The sequence below is a fragment of the Oncorhynchus masou genome, chromosome 29, assembly GCF_036934945.1.
Source record: "Oncorhynchus masou masou isolate Uvic2021 chromosome 29, UVic_Omas_1.1, whole genome shotgun sequence".
Taxonomy (NCBI): domain Eukaryota; kingdom Metazoa; phylum Chordata; class Actinopteri; order Salmoniformes; family Salmonidae; genus Oncorhynchus; species Oncorhynchus masou.
The window spans coordinates 79,962,501-79,984,959 of record NC_088240.1 but is presented as its reverse complement, the minus strand read 5'-3'; the positions used below and the strand labels follow the sequence as shown (position 1 = coordinate 79,984,959).

The 22,459-nt window shown below is 45.3% G+C and overlaps 2 protein-coding genes across 2 annotated transcripts in view; both read left to right on the top strand.

Moving 5' to 3' along the window:
• Positions 1-266: 266 nt before the first annotated feature.
• LOC135520704 (ras-related protein Rab-13) lies at positions 267-12,350 on the top strand. The gene is made up of 7 exons (XM_064946453.1): positions 267-927; positions 1,666-1,726; positions 5,019-5,079; positions 5,365-5,442; positions 8,928-9,017; positions 9,298-9,363; positions 9,594-12,350. Exons 1-7 carry the CDS (start codon positions 804-806, stop codon positions 9,711-9,713), a joined length of 600 nt encoding a protein of 199 aa, XP_064802525.1. The 5' UTR covers positions 267-803; the 3' UTR covers positions 9,714-12,350.
• Positions 12,351-12,932: 582 nt separating this feature from the next.
• Positions 12,933-22,459, top strand: part of LOC135520703 (protein ENTREP3-like) — a 46,589-nt gene continuing 37,062 nt past the window's right edge. Inside the window, exons 1-4 of the mRNA XM_064946452.1 lie at positions 12,933-14,470; positions 15,112-15,168; positions 15,533-15,640; positions 15,825-15,941. Coding sequence (XP_064802524.1) covers positions 14,240-14,470; positions 15,112-15,168; positions 15,533-15,640; positions 15,825-15,941 — 513 coding nt within the window. The 5' untranslated portion in view covers positions 12,933-14,239. The remainder of the gene's footprint in view (positions 14,471-15,111; positions 15,169-15,532; positions 15,641-15,824; positions 15,942-22,459) is intronic.

Sequence of the window (22,459 nt, the reverse complement as noted above, 5' to 3'; positions counted from 1 at the left end):
GACCACTTAATTTTTAATCGAGACATTCAATTTTGTATTTCTCATCCACCTCATCTCTTAATTTAATTGTCAGTCAAATAGTGTTTGTTACTCGTTGTTTTATCCACGAAAAATAAATATGATTACTAAGGATACACGTATTCAGAGATATTATGACATTTTTCAGTACATGGGGCTCTAAATACAGCTAAAACCATTGACTTCATTCATGTGGTCGAGCGCCCTCTGCTGTCTATAAGCAGTATCGGCCATTCCTGCTGTCCCATTTCAGTCTGTTCCCTCCACTGTAATAACTGAACCTCTCCCTCTCTACGTAATCCTTCGGCAGTAGAACGTTTTGGGGCGAAAACGTAGCCCTGTCTGTGTGGAATGAATGTATGTACATCGGCCTTTGGAAGAAAATAACTTGACATTTTGGCTTGATAAATGGATTTTAACAAAGCTTTGCGGCGCTGTAGAATTGTATAGCCCATTGAAGTGCAGAAGCGTTTGTTCCAACTTTCGTTTTTAACTTTAACTTTTTTAACTTCTGTTTTATTTTCCTCGGACCAAAAGAGACATTGGGGGAGAACAGTGACAGTTTTCAAGGGAAAGGGAAAACAAGCGGATTTTATGCAAAAGAAAAGCAGAAACTCCTCAGGAGAAATGAGAGTGTAATTTTGACCTTTGTGTATGTCGAGCAATACTTTTTAAGGCATTTGTTAACCTCGTTACACATAAGTGTAAGAAGAACATTGGAAAGTGTACTGGTTTTGTAAAAGGTCGTCGTTTCTGATAATTCACCAAAAACGTTGAAAAACATTATGGCGAAGAAGTACGACTTCCTTTTCAAATTATTACTCATCGGAGATAGTGGAGTGGGGAAAACATGTCTGATTATTCGATTTGCTGAGGACAACTTCAACTCAACCTACATATCAACTATCGGTATGTAGCCTAGCTCTACGAAATCTCATTTAATCAGTTATAGCCGAATCGGCCCCAAAATATTCAGCAACCCTTTAAATTCGTCATTGCTGATTTAAGCACCATTATATCAGCAACATATAATGCCACGGTCTTATCACTTTCACCACGCAGTTATCTCACGTTTCCAGTTCTGCTGTGTTCATGTCTCTACACGTCTCTATCGCTGTCTTCCTCAATCTGATATCCCTATTGTAGTTCACCTACATTGTTGCTGTGCTGCTGTTTCTATATCTTCTTCATATCCCCCTCTCCCCTCCCTCACTTTACCCAGAGGGTCCACCCACCCCCATTCCTCCTATCTCTTTTCAGTCTCTCATTAGCAGAAAAATGGTAGTCCTCCCTTGGAATTCACAGTTTAAGATGACCATCTTCTCTGTCCTCTCTCTCAGTCCCTGTCCTGCAGGAAACCCAGATAATAACAAACCCAGAGATTGTGTGTATATATATATATATATATATATATATATATATATATATATATGGCAGAATGGGGCAGAGCTAGACAGACTTTACTATCCCAGTGAAAGTTTGATGAATTGAGAATGCCTATCTCACCCTCCATGCATGTCAAAATGGTTTAATTGGCATGACCTATATTTGCTGCAATGTGTGTGGGAATTTAACTCATTGTCTTCCCTCCCTTCCTGTCGACCTCCTCCCTCCCCTCTCTCTGTCATCCTCCCATCCTTTCTTCAGGCATCGACTTTAAAGTAAAGACGATAGACGTGGAGGGAAAGAAAGTCAAACTGCAAGTCTGGTAAGAGAAGACGGTCCATTTAGGACTACTGTGTCCATTTAGGACTACTGTTTCCATTTAGGACTACTGTTTCCATTTAGGACTACTGTTTCCATTGAGGACTACTGTTTCCATTGAGGACTACTGTTTCCATTGAGGACTACTGTTTCCATTGAGGACTACTGTTTCCATTGAGGACTACTGTTTCCATTGAGGACTGCAAGATTTTGATCTTATTCGTCTTGTCAGACTAAAGACATGCAACCCAGTATGCAATAGCTGCAATTTACACTACAAATCCAAATCAAATACTGTGAAATGCTTACTTACAAGCCCTTAACCAACAATGGTGTTAGTCCAGGTGGCTGTTTGATTAGTTGTTCAGCAGTCTTATGGCTTGGGGGTAGAAGCTGTTAAGGAGCCTTTTGGTCCTAGACTTGCCGTGCGGTAGCAGAGAGAACAGTCTATGACTTGGGTGACTGGAGTTGTTGACAATTTTTTGTCCCTTCCTCTGACACACCTAGTATATAGGTCCTGGGTGTCAGGAAGCTTGGCCCCATTGATGTACACACTACCCTTTGTAGCGCCTTACGGTCAGATGCCGAGCAGTTGCCGTACCAGGCGGTGATGCAACTGGTCAGGATGCTCTTGATTTTAATTTTATTTTTTACCTTTATTTAACTAGGCAAGTCAGTTAAGAACAAATTCTTATTTTCAATGACGGCCTATAAACAGTGGGTTAACTGCCTTGTTTAGGGACAGATTTTTACCTTGTCAGCTCGGGGATTCGATCTTGCAACCTTTCAGTTACAAGTCCAACACTCTAACCACTAGGCTACCTGCTGCCCGAGGGTGCCGCTGTAGAACTTATTGAGGATCTGGGGACCCATGCCGAAAAGGTGTTGTCGTGCCCCCTTCACAACTGTCTTGGTGTGTTTGGACCATGATATTTTGTTGTGATGTGGACACCAATGAACTTGAAACTCTCGACCAGCTCCACTTCAGTCCCGTCAATGTTATCGGGGGCCAGCTCGGCCCTCCTTTTCCTATAGTCCACGTTCTGCTCCTTTGTCTTGCTCACATTGAGTGAGAGGTTGTTGTTCTGGCACCACACTGCCAGGTCTCTGAACTCCTCCCTATAGGCTGTCTCTCTGGAACAGCTGGTGCTCTCATGCATGCTTCAGTGTTGCTTGCCTCGAAGCGAGCATAAAGGGCATTTAGCTCGTCTGGTAGGCTCGCGGTGACCAAAAGCATGTGGGCACCTATTCGTTGAACATCTCATTCCAGATTCATGGGCATTAATATGGGGTTGAGGTCAGGGCTCTGTGCAGGCCAGTCAAGTTCAAACACACCAATCTCGACAAACCATTTTTGTATGGACCTGGCTTTGTGCACGGGGGCTTTGTCATGCTGAAACAGGAAAGGGCCTTCCCCAAACTGTTGCCACAAAGTTGGAAGCACAGAATCGTCCAGAATGTCATTGTATGCTGTAGTGTTAAGATTTCCCTTCACTGGAACTAAGAAGCCTAACCCGAACCACGAAAAGCAGCCCCAGACTATTATTCCTCCTCCACCAAACTGTGCAGTTGGCACTATGCATTGTGGCAGGTAGCTTTGTCGTGGCATCAGCCAAACCTAGATTTGTCGGTTGGACTGCCAGATGGTAAAGCGTGATTCATCGTTCCAGAGAACATGTTTCCACTGCTCCAGAGTACAATGCCAGCGACCTTTACACCACTCTAGCTAACACTTGGCATCACGCATTGAGATCTTAGGCTTGTGTGAGTCTGTTCGGCCATGGAAACCCATTTCATCAAGCTCCCGATGAACAGTTCTTATGCAGAGGCAGTTTGGAACTTGGTAGTGAGTGTTACAACAGACAATTTTTACATGGTACGTGCTTCAACACTCAGCAGTCCCGTTCTGTGAGCTTTTGTGGCTGAGCCGTTGTTGCTCCTAGACGTTTCCACTTCACAGTAACAGCACTTACAGTTGACTTGGGCAGTTCTAGCACGAACTGACTTGTTGGAAAGGGTGCATCCTATGACGGTGCCACATTCAAAGTCACTGAGCTCTTCAGTAAGGCCATTCTACTGCCAATGTTTGTCAATGGAGATTGACAATTTTTTACTTTTTTATTTGTATTTTATTTATTTTTTGTGGATTTTTTTATAGACCTGCCAGCAATGGGTGTGGCTGAAATAGCCGAACCCACTAATTTTAGAAGAGATGTCCACATACTTCTTTATATATAGTGTATCTCTGGCATATGTCACTGAGTACACTGAGACATTGACTGGCAAGGCCTTTGGTGTAGGCTATGACTTCACCTATGTTTTATCAGTGAATGCCAGTGAGTTATCATAAAGTCAGACATGAAGTCTGAAGCAGCCATAAAGAGTTTATTGAATTGGCATGAAACATACGCATGTCTCATCTCTGTGGATTCCACACCCCTGGTAGAAGTTGTCCTTTGATACAGGATCAGGTTAGCCTCCCCAAATCCTGACTTGAGCCGTTAGGGGGGATATGCTGTACTGACCATCACAGTGGGCTGCTGAGGGGAGAATGGCATGAACGGAGCAAATGGAATGGCACCAAACACCTGGAAACCATGGAAACCATGTGGTTGATGTATTTGTTACCGTTCCACTTATTCCGCTCCAGTCATTAGAACGAGCCTGTCCTCCCCAATTTAAGGTGTCACCAACCTCCTTTGCTGACCATAGCTCAGTGTGTAGGTGGGGAACTTGTACGTTCTGTGCTGTGAGAACATTAGTGTGACCATAGCGTAATGTTTTTGCAGAAGCGTGGATAAATGATGTGCTGGACACGCCTGTGTGAAGGCTGTATGGCTCTGGATATGTATGTGTAAACACTGTACTCTTTGAATTGGGTGCTGCATTAGAAAAACAGGAAATGTGTAGAGAAAGAACAGACACATCTGCAGTAGTTTCAGTGCTTACTACAGATGTCGGATCTTAATTTGATCACGCTTTTGTTGCTGAGAATCTTCCTGCAAAGTATGAAATGCAAACTTGTAGTGTATTTGATTTTTAAAAAGGGTTCTAAAATGTGTCATTTCCACTTTGAAGTTTCAGACACATTTTCCATAAGGGTAAATCATATCAACCCTTACAAAAAATGTCCATTAATTATAATCCACATAATAATTCACATTTCTTGATGCTGCAGGATTATTTTCCTGTTGTAGCGAACTGGCTCAAATTAAGATCCTACATCTGTACTCCAGGTTGTTCAAAGAGCTACTTTTTGAAGGTGAAACATTTTCCCTAATGTATTCTGTTTTCAGGGACACAGCAGGGCAGGAGAGGTTTAAGACCATCACTACAGCCTACTACAGAGGAGCTATGGTGAGTCTCTCAACTCTCTCTCAATCAGATCACAAGTGATTTAATCATCTACACCTGTCTGTGAGCACAATCAGAATGTGGACAAGATCAGGACAAAAGGGGCTTCTTAGCACCAGGCATAAACGGGCCTTCTCTCTCTCTTCACCTTTGTAGATATGAGAGAACATTATGGGTGTAAGATTATAACTGGACCTATTAGTATCACATTTCTTACATCCATTAGGTTGATTTTGAATTGCACAATGTTTTATGTTTGTCTGACTCATGTCTCCCGTGATCTCTCAGGGCATCATCCTGGTGTATGACATCACAGACGAGAAGTCCTACGAGAACATTCAGAACTGGATGAAGAGCATCAAGGAGGTGACAGGGCAACACAGGCTGGCTGTTGACGGGGCAACACAGGCTGGCTGTTGACGGGGCGACACAGGCTGGCTGTTGACGGGGAGACACAGGCTGGCTGTTGACGGGGCGACACAGGCTGGCTGTTGACGGGGCGACACAGGCTGGCTGTTGACGGGGCGACACAGGCTGGCTGTTGACGGGGCGACACAGGCTGGCTGTTGACGGGGCGACACAGGCTGGCTGTTGACGGGGCGACACAGGCTGGCTGTTGACGGGGCGACACAGGCTGGCTGTTGACGGGGCGACACAGGCTGGCTGTTGACGGGGCGACACAGGCTGGCTGTTGACGGGGCGACACAGGCTGGCTGGCTGTTGACGGGGCGACACAGGCTGGCTGGCTGTTGACGGGGCGACACAGGCTGGCTGGCTGTTGACGGGGCGACACAGGCTGGCTGGCTGTTGACGGGGCGACGCGACAGGCTGGCTGGCTGTTGACGGGGCGACGCGACAGGCTGGCTGGCTGTTGACGGGCGACGCGACAGGCTGGCTGGCTGTTGACGGGGCGACGCGACAGGCTGGCTGGCTGTTGACGGGGCGACGCGACAGGCTGGCTGGCTGTTGACGGGGCGACGCGACAGGCTGGCTGGCTGTTGACGGGGCGACGCGACAGGCTGGCTGGCTGTTGACGGGGCGACGCGACAGGCTGGCTGGCTGTTGACGGGGCGACGCGACAGGCTGGCTGGCTGTTGACGGGGCGACGCGACAGGCTGGCTGGCTGTTGACGGGGCGACGCGACAGGCTGGCTGGCTGTTGACGGGGCGACGCGACAGGCTGGCTGGCTGTTGACGGGGCGACGCGACAGGCTGGCTGGCTGTTGACGGGGCGACGCGACAGGCTGGCTGGCTGTTGACGGGGCGACGCGACAGGCTGGCTGGCTGTTGACGGGGCGACGCGACAGGCTGGCTGGCTGTTGACGGGGCGACGCGACAGGCTGGCTGGCTGTTGACGGGGCGACGCGACAGGCTGGCTGGCTGTTGACGGGCGACGCGACAGGCTGGCTGGCTGTTGACGGGGCGACGCGACAGGCTGGCTGGCTGTTGACGGGGCGACGCGACAGGCTGGCTGGCTGTTGACGGGGCGACGCGACAGGCTGGCTGGCTGTTGACGGGGCGACGCGACAGGCTGGCTGGCTGTTGACGGGGCGACGCGACAGGCTGGCTGGCTGTTGACGGGCGACGCGACAGGCTGGCTGGCTGTTGACGGGGCGACGCGACAGGCTGGCTGGCTGTTGACGGGGCGACGCGACAGGCTGGCTGGCTGTTGACGGGGCGACGCGACAGGCTGGCTGGCTGTTGACGGGGCGACGCGACAGGCTGGCTGGCTGTTGACGGGGCGACGCGACAGGCTGGCTGGCTGTTGACGGGGCGACGCGACAGGCTGGCTGGCTGTTGACGGGGAAACGCGACAGGCTGGCTGACTGTTGTGAAAGAGGGAAGGGACAAGACATGACACAGGCCAGAAGGAATCTGAGGGCAGCATTTTCTCAGGCCTCTAGGAAGGATTTGAAACAATAAAATGAGACATGAGCAACACTACCAGAGGGTCTCATGCCACTGTTTCCTTATTCCTTGGTCAGTGATGGATGACTTTTAGAAAAGCACGAGGAGCAGAAATGATGAAGCTGTCTCTCCACTGACATTGGAGGCAGAGTCCTGGTCCTCAATATAGAAACATGTTAACATTCTTTAGATTAATCAGCCATTATGCACAGTGACATCAAACAACCCCTAGACAGACAGTCTTATGGAATGACTGTACAGGGCATTAAACAACCCCTAGACAGACAGTCTTATGGAATGACTGTACAGGACATTAAACAACCCCTAGACAGACAGTCTTATGGAATGACTGTACAGGACATTAAACAACCCCTAGACAGACAGTCTTATGGAATGACTGTACAGGACATTAAACAACCCCTAGACAGACAGTCTTATGGAATGACTGTACAGGACATTAAACAACCCCTAGACAGACAGTCTTATGGAATGACTGTACAGGACATTAAACAACCCCTAGACAGACAGTCTTATGGAATGACTGTACAGGACATTAAACAACCCCTAGACAGACAGTCTTATGGAATGACTGTACAGGGCATTAAACAACCCCTAGACAGACAGTCTTATGGAATGACTGTACAGGACATTAAACAACCCCTAGACAGACAGTCTTATGGAATGACTGTACAGGACATTAAACAACCCCTAGACAGACAGTCTTATGGAATGACTGTACAGGGCATTAAACAACCCCTAGACAGACAGTCTTATGGAATGACTGTACAGGGCATTAAACAACCCCTAGACAGACAGTCTTATGGAATGACTGTACAGGGCATTAAACAACCCCTAGACAGACAGTCTTATGGAATGACTGTACAGGACATTAAACAACCCCTAGACAGACAGTCTTATGGAATGACTGTACAGGACATTAAACAACCCCTAGACAGACAGTCTTATGGAATGACTGTACAGGACATTAAACAACCCCTAGACAGACAGTCTTATGGAATGACTGTACAGGGCATTAAACAACCCCTAGACAGACAGTCTTATGGAATGACTGTACAGGGCATTAAACAACCTCTAGACAGACAGTCTTATGGAATGACTGTACAGGACATTAAACAACCCCTAGACAGACAGTCTTATGGAATGACTGTACAGGACATTAAACAACCCCTAGACAGACAGTCTTATGGAATGACTGTACAGGACATTAAACAACCCCTAGACAGACAGTCTTATGGAATGACTGTACAGGACATTAAACAACCCCTAGACAGACAGTCTTATGGAATGACTGTACAGGGCATTAAACAACCCCTAGACAGACAGTCTTATGGAATGACTTTACAGGACATTAAACAACCCCTAGACAGACAGTCTTATGGAATGACTGTACAGGACATTAAACAACCCCTAGACAGACAGTCTTATGGAATGACTGTACAGGGCATTAAACAACCCCTAGACAGACAGTCTTATGGAATGACTGTACAGGACATTAAACAACCCCTAGACAGACAGTCTTATGGAATGACTGTACAGGACATTATTGTGATTGACCAGACTTCTTATTGCCATCTGTAAACCACAGTAACAAGGGTTACATTGAGACTAGATGTTAGTCTGTTCTCTAGGGGGTTCCTTTAGTGAATAAAGGGGCATACAACTGCACTCCCAGAAACATGTTTACATTTGTTTAATTTTGTTTGCATAGTTTACAAAGATAACAGTTCAAAGTGAACATTTTGAAATGAGTTCATGATTCCCCATCTGAACCAAGAGTTAGACGTGGCTCCAATTTAGAGCTGAATTAAAGCCTCTCCTAGAGGGTGCTTGGGGAGGCAGAACTAAGGGCAGAAGTTGAGGGATACGTCATTGAAATATAAAATGGATGCGATGGATGCCAACTCCCTATCTTTTACCCCCCAGAATGCATCAGCGGGGGTCAGCCGGATGTTGCTAGCTAACAAGTGTGACATTGAGGCCAAGAGGAAGGTATCCAAGGAAACGGGGGAAAAGGTGAGCCTCAACCATTTTTCTGATCATTGTTTTGATTATGAAGTGTTTTCTTTCAATGATATTGACACTGATGTGCAGATGTTAGTGATGGATGAATGGATGTGTGGATCATTGGGCGAAGAGCTCCGACTTTTCAACCTGAAGATCACTGACGTCATGATTTGACCTCGTATTTTTCTGAGTTTCCAGTTGTTTTGAACGTGGCATAAACTCTGCTGATTAGGAGAGGGAAGTGACATCACATCCTGCTGTAATCACACTTGTGTTCTGTTGTTGACAGCTGGCAAAGGATCATGGGATCAGATTCTTTGAGACCAGTGCAAAGGCCAGCATCAATGTTGATGAGGTGAGATAAATATGTTATTTTAGATATTATATTTATGTCCTTTATTCAATCACAGAGTCTGTCTTTATCTGGTCCTTTATTATGCATTTCACATGGGGAATATGGGCGATATGTTGTCCTTTTCATACAGGTTACATGTGCCACATAGCCTAATATTCCCCATACCCCCTCTCACCTACTGTTACCCTTTCTCTGCCCCTCTCCCTCCACCTCTTCCTGCCTCTCTGTAGTCTTTTATGGCTTTGGCTCGAGATATTCTACTGAAGTCCAGCAAGAAGCCGGGCCCCACAGGTCGCGAGGTCAAAATCACCAATGCTGAGAAGAAATCCTCCAAATGTCTCCTACTGTAGAGGCAGAGCTGGCCTGTCCTTGCTGACTCTTCGTTGCCCTCGGGCAACGATCACATATAGGAACAATATTATTACAAAGGAAAGGGTTTCAAAGGCGCAATCCACAAGTTCTCTGTCCCCTGTGGCAACAAGATCAATTTCAAACACTATTGACTTGAGAAAAATATGTTTTCATTTACTTCCCCCTCCCCTTTAAAAAGTGTTAACTACACTTGTTTTGACCAGAAAGCAAACTTCTGAATTGCACTTTTAATGACCATGTAACTATGTTGAGGTGGTCCAAGGGCATTTTACAGAGGAATATCCAGTGGTTTGTTTAAAGAATAGGATGAACACCACCTTTATTTCAACCAAAACATGTTTTGTATCAACTGTCTTCAATCTCCTGCAATTGCTTTGTTGTCTTGGTGACTGACTGATTGACATGGTATGTTTACACTCCACCAGAGCCATACAGAGTTCAGGAAAACATCTTCCATGTTGGCTCCACATGTTCCATGAGACAACATTCCAAAATGAATTCCTTCTACAATGATCTGTTGAACTAGATTTTTTGGAACCAACATGGTGGTCGATCAAATTCTAAATCCCAAACTGAGTTTGCTGAACTCTGTAATCCCATGGCTCTGGACTTCACACTGTAGAGTGGTGGTGCACAGCTCCTTAATGGAACAAGAGTCTGCTGTGTTTCATTCTATCTCTCTATTTCAGAGGAATTATTTTTCCTTGATTAACCAGGAACATTAACAAGTGACCTTTCAGTCAAACTGCCAATCACATTCTTGCTTTTTGATTGAACAGTTGATGTAACAGTAGATTGTCTCGAGAGTGTAATCACTGGGCTCCTCGGATGGAAATGAGTTCCTGATGGAGAGACAAGATCAAAAAGCAGCAGGTATTACTGTAACATTAAAGGTAACTACCATAATGGGGACCCTCGAGGACCTGAGTTGTGCATCGCTGCCATAGAATCACTTTTCAGTGTCCTAGCCAAAGAATTTGAATTAGGACAACACACAGATAGTGTGTTTCATTTGTTTTATTTCTATGTTCATAGCAGCTCATAGTGTTTAGGAGGAGCACAGGGGGCATTCTAGAGTGTGACGGGAGTTTAGATCTATATGCTGTAACTATGGTGATGGTACATTATGCTCTTAAAGGGATAGTTCACCCTGAATTGTAATTTTGTCTGTGTTTTCCACACTACGTAAAGATGAGTGAACTGGGTTGTGCCAGTTGTAAACTATTCTTCTACATAAAGTGTGGTACATGGATGGACTGAGGATGAGGGAGTGGGAGACAGGGAAGTGCAATATGAGAGGTGAGGAGTGAGGAGAGAATGAGATGGATAGATGAAGCAAGGGAACAAAAACAGATGAATAAAGCAAGTGTCATAGAGACAGGGATGGAATGATATGATGAGAGTTGGACATAGAGGGACGAGATGTTCTCTTTTTTGCTGATAGACATACTGACCCTTTCTGATCTGATGGACATAGTGACCCTTTCTGATCTGATAGACAAACTGACCCTTTCTGATCTGATAGACAAACTGACCCTTTCTGATCTGATAGACATCCTGACCCTTTCTGATCTGATAGACAAACTGACCCTTTCTGATCTGATAGACAAACTGACCCTTTCTGATCTGATAGACATCCTGACCCTTTCTGATCTGATGGACAAACTGACCCTTTCTGATCTGATGGACATACTGACCCTTTCTGATCTGATGGACATACTGACCCTTTCTGATCTGATAGACAAACTGACCCTTTCTGATCTGATGGACATACTGACCCTTTCTGATCTGATAGACAAACTGACCCTTTCTGATCTGATGGACAAACTGACCCTTTCTGATCTGATGGACAAACTGACCCTTTCTGATCTGATGGACATACTGACCCTTTCTGATCTGATGGACATACTGACCCTTTCTGATCTGATAGACAAACTGACCCTTTCTGATCTGATGGACAAACTGACCCTTTCTGATCTGATGGACAAACTGACCCTTTCTGATCTGATAGACATACTGACCCTTTCTGATCTGATGGACAAACTGACCTTTTATCTCATGCACCTGTTCAACAGCTTTGTTAAAAAAATAAACACCCTTCCTTCCTCTTTCAGACAGACCAGGGCCCTGGTCCAATGCACCCCTGGAGGTAATCACTGATGTACTACTGGATAGATTTGCAAATATATCTCTCCATATATCATTTACTGTACTGTGATTGGACAAGACTTCCACCTCGATACTCTCACCAATCCAAACGTGTCAGATCAGTGATTACTCTGAAGGAAGGAATGATGTCTCTTCCCATGCCAGACACTACATAATCATTACTGTGCCAGCAAGCTTCTCTGTCTATGGGTTCATTTCAATTCTCTAAAGTGGCTTCCACTGGGAAGAAGACAAGGGGAAGAAGCTACTCCAGACTATTACGATGATGCACCCTGTGTGTTTTTACTCTGATATCTCACTGTCCCCTCCCTCAACTTTCCTCTTTTCCTTCACACACATGTTCACCCCATCCGCCATTCCTTGTCTGATCAATTATCTTATGACCAATGTATACTATTTTACATACGCGCTGCTTAGCCTATTCAATAAAAGACTGTCAAAAAGAACCCTTCTGTTTTGTAGGCTTATACTTTAATTTTCTCAGAGAGAATTGCATGTTGGTGCATCACTCTTGTCTTTCCCACTAAAACAGTGTATCTCAGCCTACAGGAATCAGTGCATTGTCTCCCACTCTCCAAACCTTCACAGTTTCATGAATCAATAAATCTAACATCCCCCCTGAAGAGCATTGCTGCATTTTTACACTATGACAATACGAGCTGGGCAAAATGTGTCCTTTAATGGCTTACATAAATGTTCTTGTTGAGCCCCTCACCATTCTTCCCCCTGGTATGTATAGGCCTATATAAGAGATGAGGATGGAACCAAAGTGAAACATAATGTAACATGCAGACAGTCCTATAGTGTGAGACGTGTATAATAGTGAACTACAACTGCCTATAGTCCTGGGACTACAAACTTCCTGGAGGCCTCACAGTGCAGTGAAATCCTATCTGATTGGCTGGCTGCAGTAAACCTTGAAGGTGGATGCCCCTCCCTCGCAGCATCAGCACCAGGACACGCGGGCTTTGCCGCATCCTCCACGCGCGTCTGGCGTGCCTTTTCGTCACATGACGACGTGTCGGTTTACAAACACTCGGCATTCCTTTCTTTTGCCTCTATGGTGAAGGAGAGAGAATGGAGGGATGGGGTGATGGTGAACGGGAAAGAGAAGAATGATCATCAGCAAGGCTCTTAGACTTGGGAAACGGATGTGTGTGAAACTGGAACCGATCGCTTGAGGTGTGTGTGTGACGTATAATTCGGTGCATTGAGGTAGATGTCCGGGATATACACGAGCAGAACGGGAGGCCCGCGTGACTGCTGCAGGGAAGAGAGAAGAGGACAGAGGGGGTGAGTTTGTGTGGTCCATCGCAAAACTCCCATGGAGGTAAAATATGGAAAGAGGAGGAATAGCAAATGAAAACAGCACAAACGTGCCGACGGCTCAAGGAGAATGGACTTTCTATAATTGATTTACGTTTACTTTCGACGGATTTAAGTAATTTCTTAACCTGAACGGTTTGCCGACCGGACCGATTAAGATCTGATCAAGAGCTATCTCTCTCATCCTTCGGATGGGTCCGGTAGTCGGTCCTTCGTGAGGACAGGACAACTCGGGCCTTGTTTCGATGCTTGTTCCTCGTCACCTTAACAAGATCCAGACACACTTACCGCCACACAATACATATGGTTTCTCATTACGGTAGAAACAACGGGATATCTGGTGCCTAATAACCGGGGCTGCTACCGGACTGCGGCCTCGGGGCCCCGCCCTCCGCAATGCTATGGGCCTTAGGAGGTAGAGATATGGAGACAGAGGAACAGAACGGAGCTGTGTGTCGTAAATGCATTCAGGTTCTCAAAGATTAACCCTAGGTATTTTTCTTATTTTTCCCCTCACGTGAACATGTTGAAGTTTGTCTGGGGTGCAGATGTAATAGGACATATACACTCTGCTAAGCAGCTATTGCTGTTTTCATATGCTAAATAGCCCAGTCTTCTGAGTTGAGAGTTTTTGGAAACTGCATTGTGGCGCGTCACGATCGAACCTTGGGGATTATTGCACAATGGCTTTGTCATCTGCCAATTGACAACACAGGGCCAAAGTGAAAAGGCGGTGATTTTTTTCAAAGCAACAAACTCTCCATCTCTCTTTTACACACAGACACCGCATATAGGCTTACACACACATACACATACACGTACACAGGCTCACCACTCTCCACACATACACAGGCTCACCACTCTCCACACATACACAGGCTCACCACTCTCCACACATACACAGGCTCACCACTCTCCACACATACACAGGCTCACCACTCTCCACACATACACAGGCTCACCACTCTCCACACATACACAGGCTCACCACTCTCCACACACACCAGCCATGCCATCCCCGTCAGACTCCAGCAGTGTAGTGTCAGCCTCTGGGTCTCGGGGCTGGTCAGATAGCTGCCGGGGCATGTCTGGCCGTCAGGGTGGGGCCAAACTGCTGCTGTACCTGGGGCTGTGCCACCTGGGCCTGGGGGCCATGGTCCTGGCCTTCTCCTTCACCAGCATGGCCTTCACATCCTCAGCCCGCGTCCGACAGTCCTGCCCCTTCTGGGCCGGCTTCTTTGTGAGTATCCTGTGGGAGCATCTCTAAACGGGCTGAATCACTACCTTTCCTTCATCTGCACTGACAAGGAGGGACTATCCTGGAGACCTAAATATCATGTTTAGCAGGATAATCATAAGTCCATTATGCAATGGAGGAACATGATCGTAATGCAAAATAATAGATTTATATTTTACAGATGGGGGGGACTTCATTTGATGACTATTTCATGCAAAGCATAAAATGCAAACCTGTAGTGTATTTGAGTTTTTCCACTTTGAAATTTCTGGCTTGATTTGCCCCTAACTGAAAATGTATCAACCCCTACAAAAATATCCGCAAATTATAATTCACATAATAATTCACATTTCCTTTTGCAGCAGGATTATTGTCCAAACTGCACCAAACTGTCTCAAATGAAGATCCTACATCTGAATGTGAAACTCACCCCTGAAAAGACAGAAGGCTGTTTTATAGGTGAAAGTAATATGGAGAATGTCTCTGTCAGATGGAGATGGAGTGCAGATGGAGGAAAGGATTCATGGAGAAGAAACCTCTTCAGAATATTGAAATGATTCCATATTTCCTGGCTGTGGTTGATTGTGTTCAGATATTATATTTGATGAATGTATTTTCCTTACTGTAATGTGTGTTGTTCTTAGGTTGTGGCATCAGGGTTAGTTGGACTTATCTCATGGAGAAGACCACTCACTCTGGTGGTGAGTAGTACACAAGTGTCTATTTATATGTCAATGGTGTGTGTGTGTGTGTGTGTGTTTGTGCGTGTGTGTGTGTGTTTATGCGTGTGTATGTTTGTGCGTGTGTATGTTTGTGCGCGTGTGTGTTTATGCGTGTGTATGTTTGTGCGTGTGTATGTTTGTGCGTGTGTGTGTGTATGTTTGTGAGTGTGTATGTAACTGACCAACCTGCTACCTGATTGAAACACCGTTCATCTGCACACCGAGCCCACCGAGCTACAGCCTATAGGCAGCGAGAACAAGTAGTTAGGTCACAGGCAAGGTTACTCATCCCATGTGTAGTTTTCTGACCCCCTGCGTGTCCTCCCCATGTCTCCCTCTCCAGGTGTCCCTCTTCATGCTGCTGTCTGCTGTGTGTGTCATCCTTAGTCTGGCTGGATCCATGCTCTCCTGTCAGAACGCACAGATGGTCAAGTCACTCCTCACCTGCCAGGTATGTAGGGAAAGGGGAAATGGGTTGCACCACTGAATGCATTCAACCAAAATGTGTCTTCCGCATATAACCCAACCCATCTGAATCAGAGAGGGGCACACAGCCCTGTGGAGAGTAGGTGTGTGTGTGTGTGGGGGGGGGGGGGGGATGTGTGCGTTGTTAATTCTCTGTATGTGTTTTGCAGGTGGAGAATGGGTTGTGTGTGTGTTGCGCCCCAACACACTCCTGCTCTATAAACGAGGAGGAGACCCTGGTACTCTACCTAAACGCAGACTGCCACTCCGTCAGACATCAGCTCAAGGTGTGTGTGTGTTTAATGACAGCTCTGTGTGTGTGTGTTTAATGACAGCTCTGTGTGTGTGTGTGTTTAATGACAGTTCAGTGTGTGTGTTTAATGACAGTTCAGTGTGTGTGTGTTTAATGACAGTTCAGTGTGTGTGTGTTTAATGACTGTTCAGGGTGTGTGTGTGTGTGTGTGTGTGTGTGTTTAATGACAGCTCAGTGTGTGTGTGTGTGTGTGTGTGTGTGTTTAATGACAGCTCAGTGTGTGTGTGTGTGTGTGTGTGTTTAATGACAGCTCAGTGTGTGTGTGTGTGTGTTTAATGACAGCTCAGTGTGGTGTGTGTGTGTGTGTTTAATGACAGCTCAGTGTGTGTGTGTGTGTTTAATGACAGCTCAGTGTGTGTGTGTGTGTGTGTGTGTGTGTGTGTGTGTGTGTGTGTGTGTGTGTTTAATGACAGCTCAGTGTGTGTGTGTGTGTGTGTGTGTGTGTGTGTGTGTGTGTGTGTGTGTGTGTTTAATGACAGCTCAGTGTGTGTGTGTGTGTGTGTGTGTGTGTGTTTAATGACAGCTCAGTGTGTGTGTGTGTGTTTAATGACAGCTCAGTGTGTGCGTGCGTGTGTGTGTGTGTTTAATGACAGCTCAGTGTGTGTGTGTGTGTGTGTGTGTGTGTGTGTGTGTGTGTGTGTGTGTGTGTGTGTGTGTGTGTGTGTGTGTGTGTGTTTAATGACAGCTCAGTATGTGTGTTTAATGACAGCTCAGTGTGTGTGTGTGTGTGTGTGTTTAATGACAGCTGAGTGTGTGTGTGTTTAATGACTGTCACACCCTGACCATAGTTTATTTGTATGTTTCTATGTTTTGGTTGGTCAGGGTGTGATCTGAGTGGGCATTCTTTGTTGGATGTCTTGTTTGTCTATTTCTATGTCGGCTTGATATGGTTCTCAATCAGAGGCAGGTGTTAGTCATTGTCTCTGATTGGGAACCAGATTTAGGTAGCCTGGGTTTCACTGTGTGTTTGTGGGTAATTGTTCCTGTCTCTGTGTTTGTTGCACCAGATAGGGCTGTTTCGGTTTTCCACGTTTGTTGTTTTGTATTGTTCGTGTTTCATCTTCATTAAAGATGTATCTAACTAACCACGCTGCATTTTGGTCCGATCCTTGTTCCACCTCTTCGTCAGAGGAGGAGTTGGAAGAAACCCGTTACAATGACAGCTCTGTGTGTGTGTGTTTAATGACAGCTCTGTGTGTATGTGTTTAATGACAGCTCTGTGTGTATGTGTTTAATGACAGCTCTGTGTGTATGTGTTTAATGACAGCTCTGTGTGTATGTGTTTACTGACAGCTCAGTGTGTGTGTTTAATGACAGCTCAGTGTGTGTGTTTAATGACAGCTCTGTGTGTGTGTGTGTGTGTGTTTGATGACAGCTCAGTGTGTGTGTTTAATGACAGCTCAATGTGTGTGTGTGTGTGTGTGTGTGTGTGTGTGTGTGTGTGTGTGTGTGTGTTTAATGACAACTCAGTGTGTGTGTGTTTGACAGCTCTGTGTGTGTGTGTGTTTGATGACAGCTCTGTGTGTGTGTGTGTGTGTGTGTGTGTGTGTTTAATGACAGCTCAGTGTGTGTGTGTTTAATGACAGCTCTGTGTGTATGTGTTTAATGACAGCTCAGTCTGTGTTTAATGACAGCTCTGTGTGTGTGTGTGTGTGTGTGTGTTTAATGACAGCTCAGTGTGTGTGTGTGTGTGTTTAATGACAGCTCAGTGTGTCTGTGTGTGTGTGTGTGTGTTTAATGACAGCTCAGTCTGTGTTTAATGACAGCTCTGTGTGTGTGTGTTTGTGTTTAATGACAGCTCTGTGTGTGTGTGTGTGTGTGTGTGTGTGTGTGTGTTTAATGACAGCTCTGTGTGTGTTTAATAACAGCTCAGTGTGTGTGTGTGTGTGTGTGTGTTTAATGACAGCTCTGTGTGTGTGTGTGTGTGTGTGTGTCTGTGTTTAATGACTGCTCGGTGTGTGTGTGTGTGTGTGTTTAATGACAGCTCTGTGTGTGTGTGTTGTGTGTGTTTAATGACAGCTCAGTGTGTGTGTGTGTGTGTTTAATGACAGCTCAGTGTGTCTGTGTGTGTGTGTTTAATGACAGCTCAGTGTGTGTTTAATGACAGCTCTGTGTGTGTGTGTTTAATGACAGTTCAGTGCGTGTGTTTAATGACAGTTCAGTGTGTCTGTGTGTGTGTGTTTAATGACAGCTCAGTCTGTGTTTAATGACAGCTCTGTGTGTTTGTGTTTAATGACAGCTCTGTGTGTGTGTGTTTAATGACAGCTCTGTGTGTGTTTAATAACAGCTCAGCTCAGTGTGTGTGTGTGTGTGTGTGTGTGTGTGTGTGTTTAATGACAGCTCTGTGTGTGTGTGTGTTTAAATGACTGCTCGGTGTGTGTGTGTGTGTGTGTTTAATGACAGCTCTGTGTGTGTGTGTTGTGTGTGTTTAATGACAGCTCAGTGTGTGTGTGTGTGTGTGTGTGTTTAATGACAGCTCAGTGTGTCTGTGTGTGTGTGTTTAATGACAGCTCAGTGTGTGTTTAATGACAGCTCTGTGTGTGTGTGTTTAATGACAGTTCAGTGCGTGTGTTTAATGACAGTTCAGTGTGTCTGTGTGTGTGTGTTTAATGACAGCTCAGTCTGTGTTTAATGACAGCTCTGTGTGTGTGTGTTTGTGTTTAATGACAGCTCTGTGTGTGTGTGTGTGTGTGTGTGTGTGTGTGTGTGTGTGTGTGTGTGTGTGTTTAATGACAGCTCGTTGTGTGTTTAATAACAGCTCAGTGTGTGTGTGTGTGTGTGTGTGTTTAATGACAGCTCTGTGTGTGTTTAATAACAGCTCAGTGTGTGTGTGTGTGTGTGTGTTTAATGACAGCTGAGTGTGTGTGTGTTTAATGACTGTCACACCCTGACCATAGTTTATTTGTATGTTTCTATGTTTTGGTTGGTCAGGGTGTGATCTGAGTGGGCATTCTATGTTGGATGTCTTGTTTGTCTATTTCTATGTCGGCTTGATATGGTTCTCAATCAGAGGCAGGTGTTAGTCATTGTCTCTGATTGGGAACCAGATTTAGGTAGCCTGGGTTTCACTGTGTGTTTGTGGGTAATTGTTCCTGTCTCTGTGTTTGTTGCACCAGATAGGGCTGTTTCGGTTTTCCACGTTTGTTGTTTTGTATTGTTCGTGTTTCATCTTCATTAAAGATGTATCTAACTAACCACGCTGCATTTTGGTCCGATCCTTGTTCCACCTCTTCGTCAGAGGAGGAGTTGGAAGAAACCCGTTACAATGACAGCTCTGTGTGTGTGTGTTTAATGACAGCTCTGTGTGTATGTGTTTAATGACAGCTCTGTGTGTATGTGTTTAATGACAGCTCAGTGTGTGTGTTTAATGACAGCTCAGTGTGTGTGTGTTTAATGACAGCTCAGTGTGTGTGTTTAATGACAGCTCAGTGTGTGTGTTTAATGACAGCTCAATGTGTGTGTGTGTGTGTGTGTGTGTGTGTGTGTGTGTGTGTGTGTGTGTGTGTGTGTGTGTGTGTGTGTGTGTGTGTGTGTGTGTGTTTAATGACAACTCAGTGTGTGTGTGTTTGACAGCTCTGTGTGTGTGTGTGTTTGATGACAGCTCTGTGTGTGTGTGTGTGTGTGTGTGTGTGTGTGTGTGTGTGTGTGTGTGTTTAATGACAGCTCAGTGTGTGTGTGTTTAATGACAGCTCTGTGTGTATGTGTTTAATGACAGCTCAGTCTGTGTTTAATGACAGCTCTGTGTGTGTGTGTGTGTGTGTGTGTTTAATGACAGCTCAGTGTGTGTGTGTGTGTGTTTAATGACAGCTCAGTGTGTCTGTGTGTGTGTGTGTGTGTTTAATGACAGCTCAGTCTGTGTTTAATGACAGCTCTGTGTGTGTGTGTTTGTGTTTAATGACAGCTCTGTGTGTGTGTGTGTGTGTGTGTGTGTGTGTGTGTGTGTGTGTGTTTAATGACAGCTCTGTGTGTGTTTAATAACAGCTCAGTGTGTGTGTGTGTGTGTGTGTGTGTGTTTAATGACAGCTCTGTGTGTGTGTGTGTGTGTGTGTCTGTGTTTAATGACTGCTCGGTGTGTGTGTGTGTGTGTGTTTAATGACAGCTCTGTGTGTGTGTGTTGTGTGTGTTTAATGACAGCTCAGTGTGTGTGTGTGTGTGTTTAATGACAGCTCAGTGTGTCTGTGTGTGTGTGTTTAATGACAGCTCAGTGTGTGTTTAATGACAGCTCTGTGTGTGTGTGTTTAATGACAGTTCAGTGCGTGTGTTTAATGACAGTTCAGTGTGTCTGTGTGTGTGTGTTTAATGACAGCTCAGTCTGTGTTTAATGACAGCTCTGTGTGTTTGTGTTTAATGACAGCTCTGTGTGTGTGTGTTTAATGACAGCTCTGTGTGTGTTTAATAACAGCTCAGCTCAGTGTGTGTGTGTGTGTGTGTGTGTGTGTGTGTGTTTAATGACAGCTCTGTGTGTGTGTGTGTTTAATGACTGCTCGGTGTGTGTGTGTGTGTTTAATGACAGCTCTGTGTGTGTGTGTTGTGTGTGTTTAATGACAGCTCAGTGTGTGTGTGTGTGTGTGTGTGTTTAATGACAGCTCAGTGTGTCTGTGTGTGTGTGTTTAATGACAGCTCAGTGTGTGTTTAATGACAGCTCTGTGTGTGTGTGTTTAATGACAGTTCAGTGCGTGTGTTTAATGACAGTTCAGTGTGTCTGTGTGTGTGTGTTTAATGACAGCTCAGTCTGTGTTTAATGACAGCTCTGTGTGTGTGTGTTTGTGTTTAATGACAGCTCTGTGTGTGTGTGTGTGTGTGTGTGTGTGTGTGTGTGTGTGTGTGTGTTTAATGACAGCTCGTTGTGTGTTTAATAACAGCTCAGTGTGTGTGTGTGTGTGTGTGTTTAATGACAGCTCTGTGTGTGTTTAATAACAGCTCAGTGTGTGTGTGTGTGTGTGTGTTTAATGACAGCTGAGTGTGTGTGTGTTTAATGACTGTCACACCCTGACCATAGTTTATTTGTATGTTTCTATGTTTTGGTTGGTCAGGGTGTGATCTGAGTGGGCATTCTATGTTGGATGTCTTGTTTGTCTATTTCTATGTCGGCTTGATATGGTTCTCAATCAGAGGCAGGTGTTAGTCATTGTCTCTGATTGGGAACCAGATTTAGGTAGCCTGGGTTTCACTGTGTGTTTGTGGGTAATTGTTCCTGTCTCTGTGTTTGTTGCACCAGATAGGGCTGTTTCGGTTTTCCACGTTTGTTGTTTTGTATTGTTCGTGTTTCATCTTCATTAAAGATGTATCTAACTAACCACGCTGCATTTTGGTCCGATCCTTGTTCCACCTCTTCGTCAGAGGAGGAGTTGGAAGAAACCCGTTACAATGACAGCTCTGTGTGTGTGTGTTTAATGACAGCTCTGTGTGTATGTGTTTAATGACAGCTCTGTGTGTATGTGTTTAATGACAGCTCAGTGTGTGTGTTTAATGACAGCTCAGTGTGTGTGTGTTTAATGACAGCTCAGTGTGTGTGTTTAATGACAGCTCAGTGTGTGTGTTTAATGACAGCTCTGTGTGTGTGTGTGTGTTTGATGACAGCTCAGTGTGTGTGTTTAATGAAAGCTCAATGTGTGTGTGTGTGTGTGTGTGTTTAATGACAACTCAGTGTGTGTGTGTTTGACAGCTCTGTGTGTGTGTGTGTTTGATGACAGCTCTGTGTGTGTGTGTGTGTGTGTGTGTGTTTAATGACAGCTCAGTGTGTGTGTGTTTAATGACAGCTCTGTGTGTATGTGTTTAATGACAGCTCAGTCTGTGTTTAATGACAGCTCTGTGTGTGTGTGTGTGTGTGTGTTTAATGACAGCTCAGTGTGTGTGTGTGTGTGTTTAATGACAGCTCAGTGTGTCTGTGTGTGTGTGTGTGTGTTTAATGACAGCTCAGTCTGTGTTTAATGACAGCTCTGTGTGTGTGTGTTTGTGTTTAATGACAGCTCTGTGTGTGTGTGTGTGTGTGTGTGTGTGTGTGTGTGTGTGTGTGTGTGTGTGTGTGTGTGTGTGTGTGTGTGTTTAATGACAGCTCTGTGTGTGTTTAATAACAGCTCAGTGTGTGTGTGTGTGTGTGTGTGTGTGTGTGTGTGTGTGTGTGTTTAATGACAGCTCTGTGTGTGTGTGTGTGTGTGTGTGTGTGTGTGTGTGTGTGTGTGTGTGTGTGTGTGTGTGTGTTTAATGACTGCTCGGTGTGTGTGTGTGTGTGTTTAATGACAGCTCAGTGTGTGTGTGTGTGTGTGTGTGTGTTTAATGACAGCTCAGTGTGTCTGTGTGTGTGTGTTTAATGACAGCTCAGTGTGTGTTTAATGACAGCTCTGTGTGTGTGTGTTTAATGACAGTTCAGTGCGTGTGTTTAATGACAGTTCAGTGTGTCTGTGTGTGTGTGTTTAATGACAGCTCAGTCTGTGTTTAATGACAGCTCTGTGTGTGTGTGTTTGTGTTTAATGACAGCTCTGTGTGTGTGTG

What these genes read in the sequence shown, in the direction of transcription:
- LOC135520704 (XM_064946453.1), top strand. Translation starts at nt 804, where the DNA reads ATGGCGAAGAAGTACGACTTCCTTTTCAAATTATTACTCATCGGAGAT. An exon ending in CCAAGGAAACGGGGGAAAAG is followed by an intron (nt 9,018 to 9,297) that starts GTGAGCCTCAAC and finishes TGTTGTTGACAG; the next exon opens with CTGGCAAAGGATCATGGGAT. An exon ending in CCAGCATCAATGTTGATGAG is followed by an intron (nt 9,364 to 9,593) that starts GTGAGATAAATA and finishes GCCTCTCTGTAG; the next exon opens with TCTTTTATGGCTTTGGCTCG.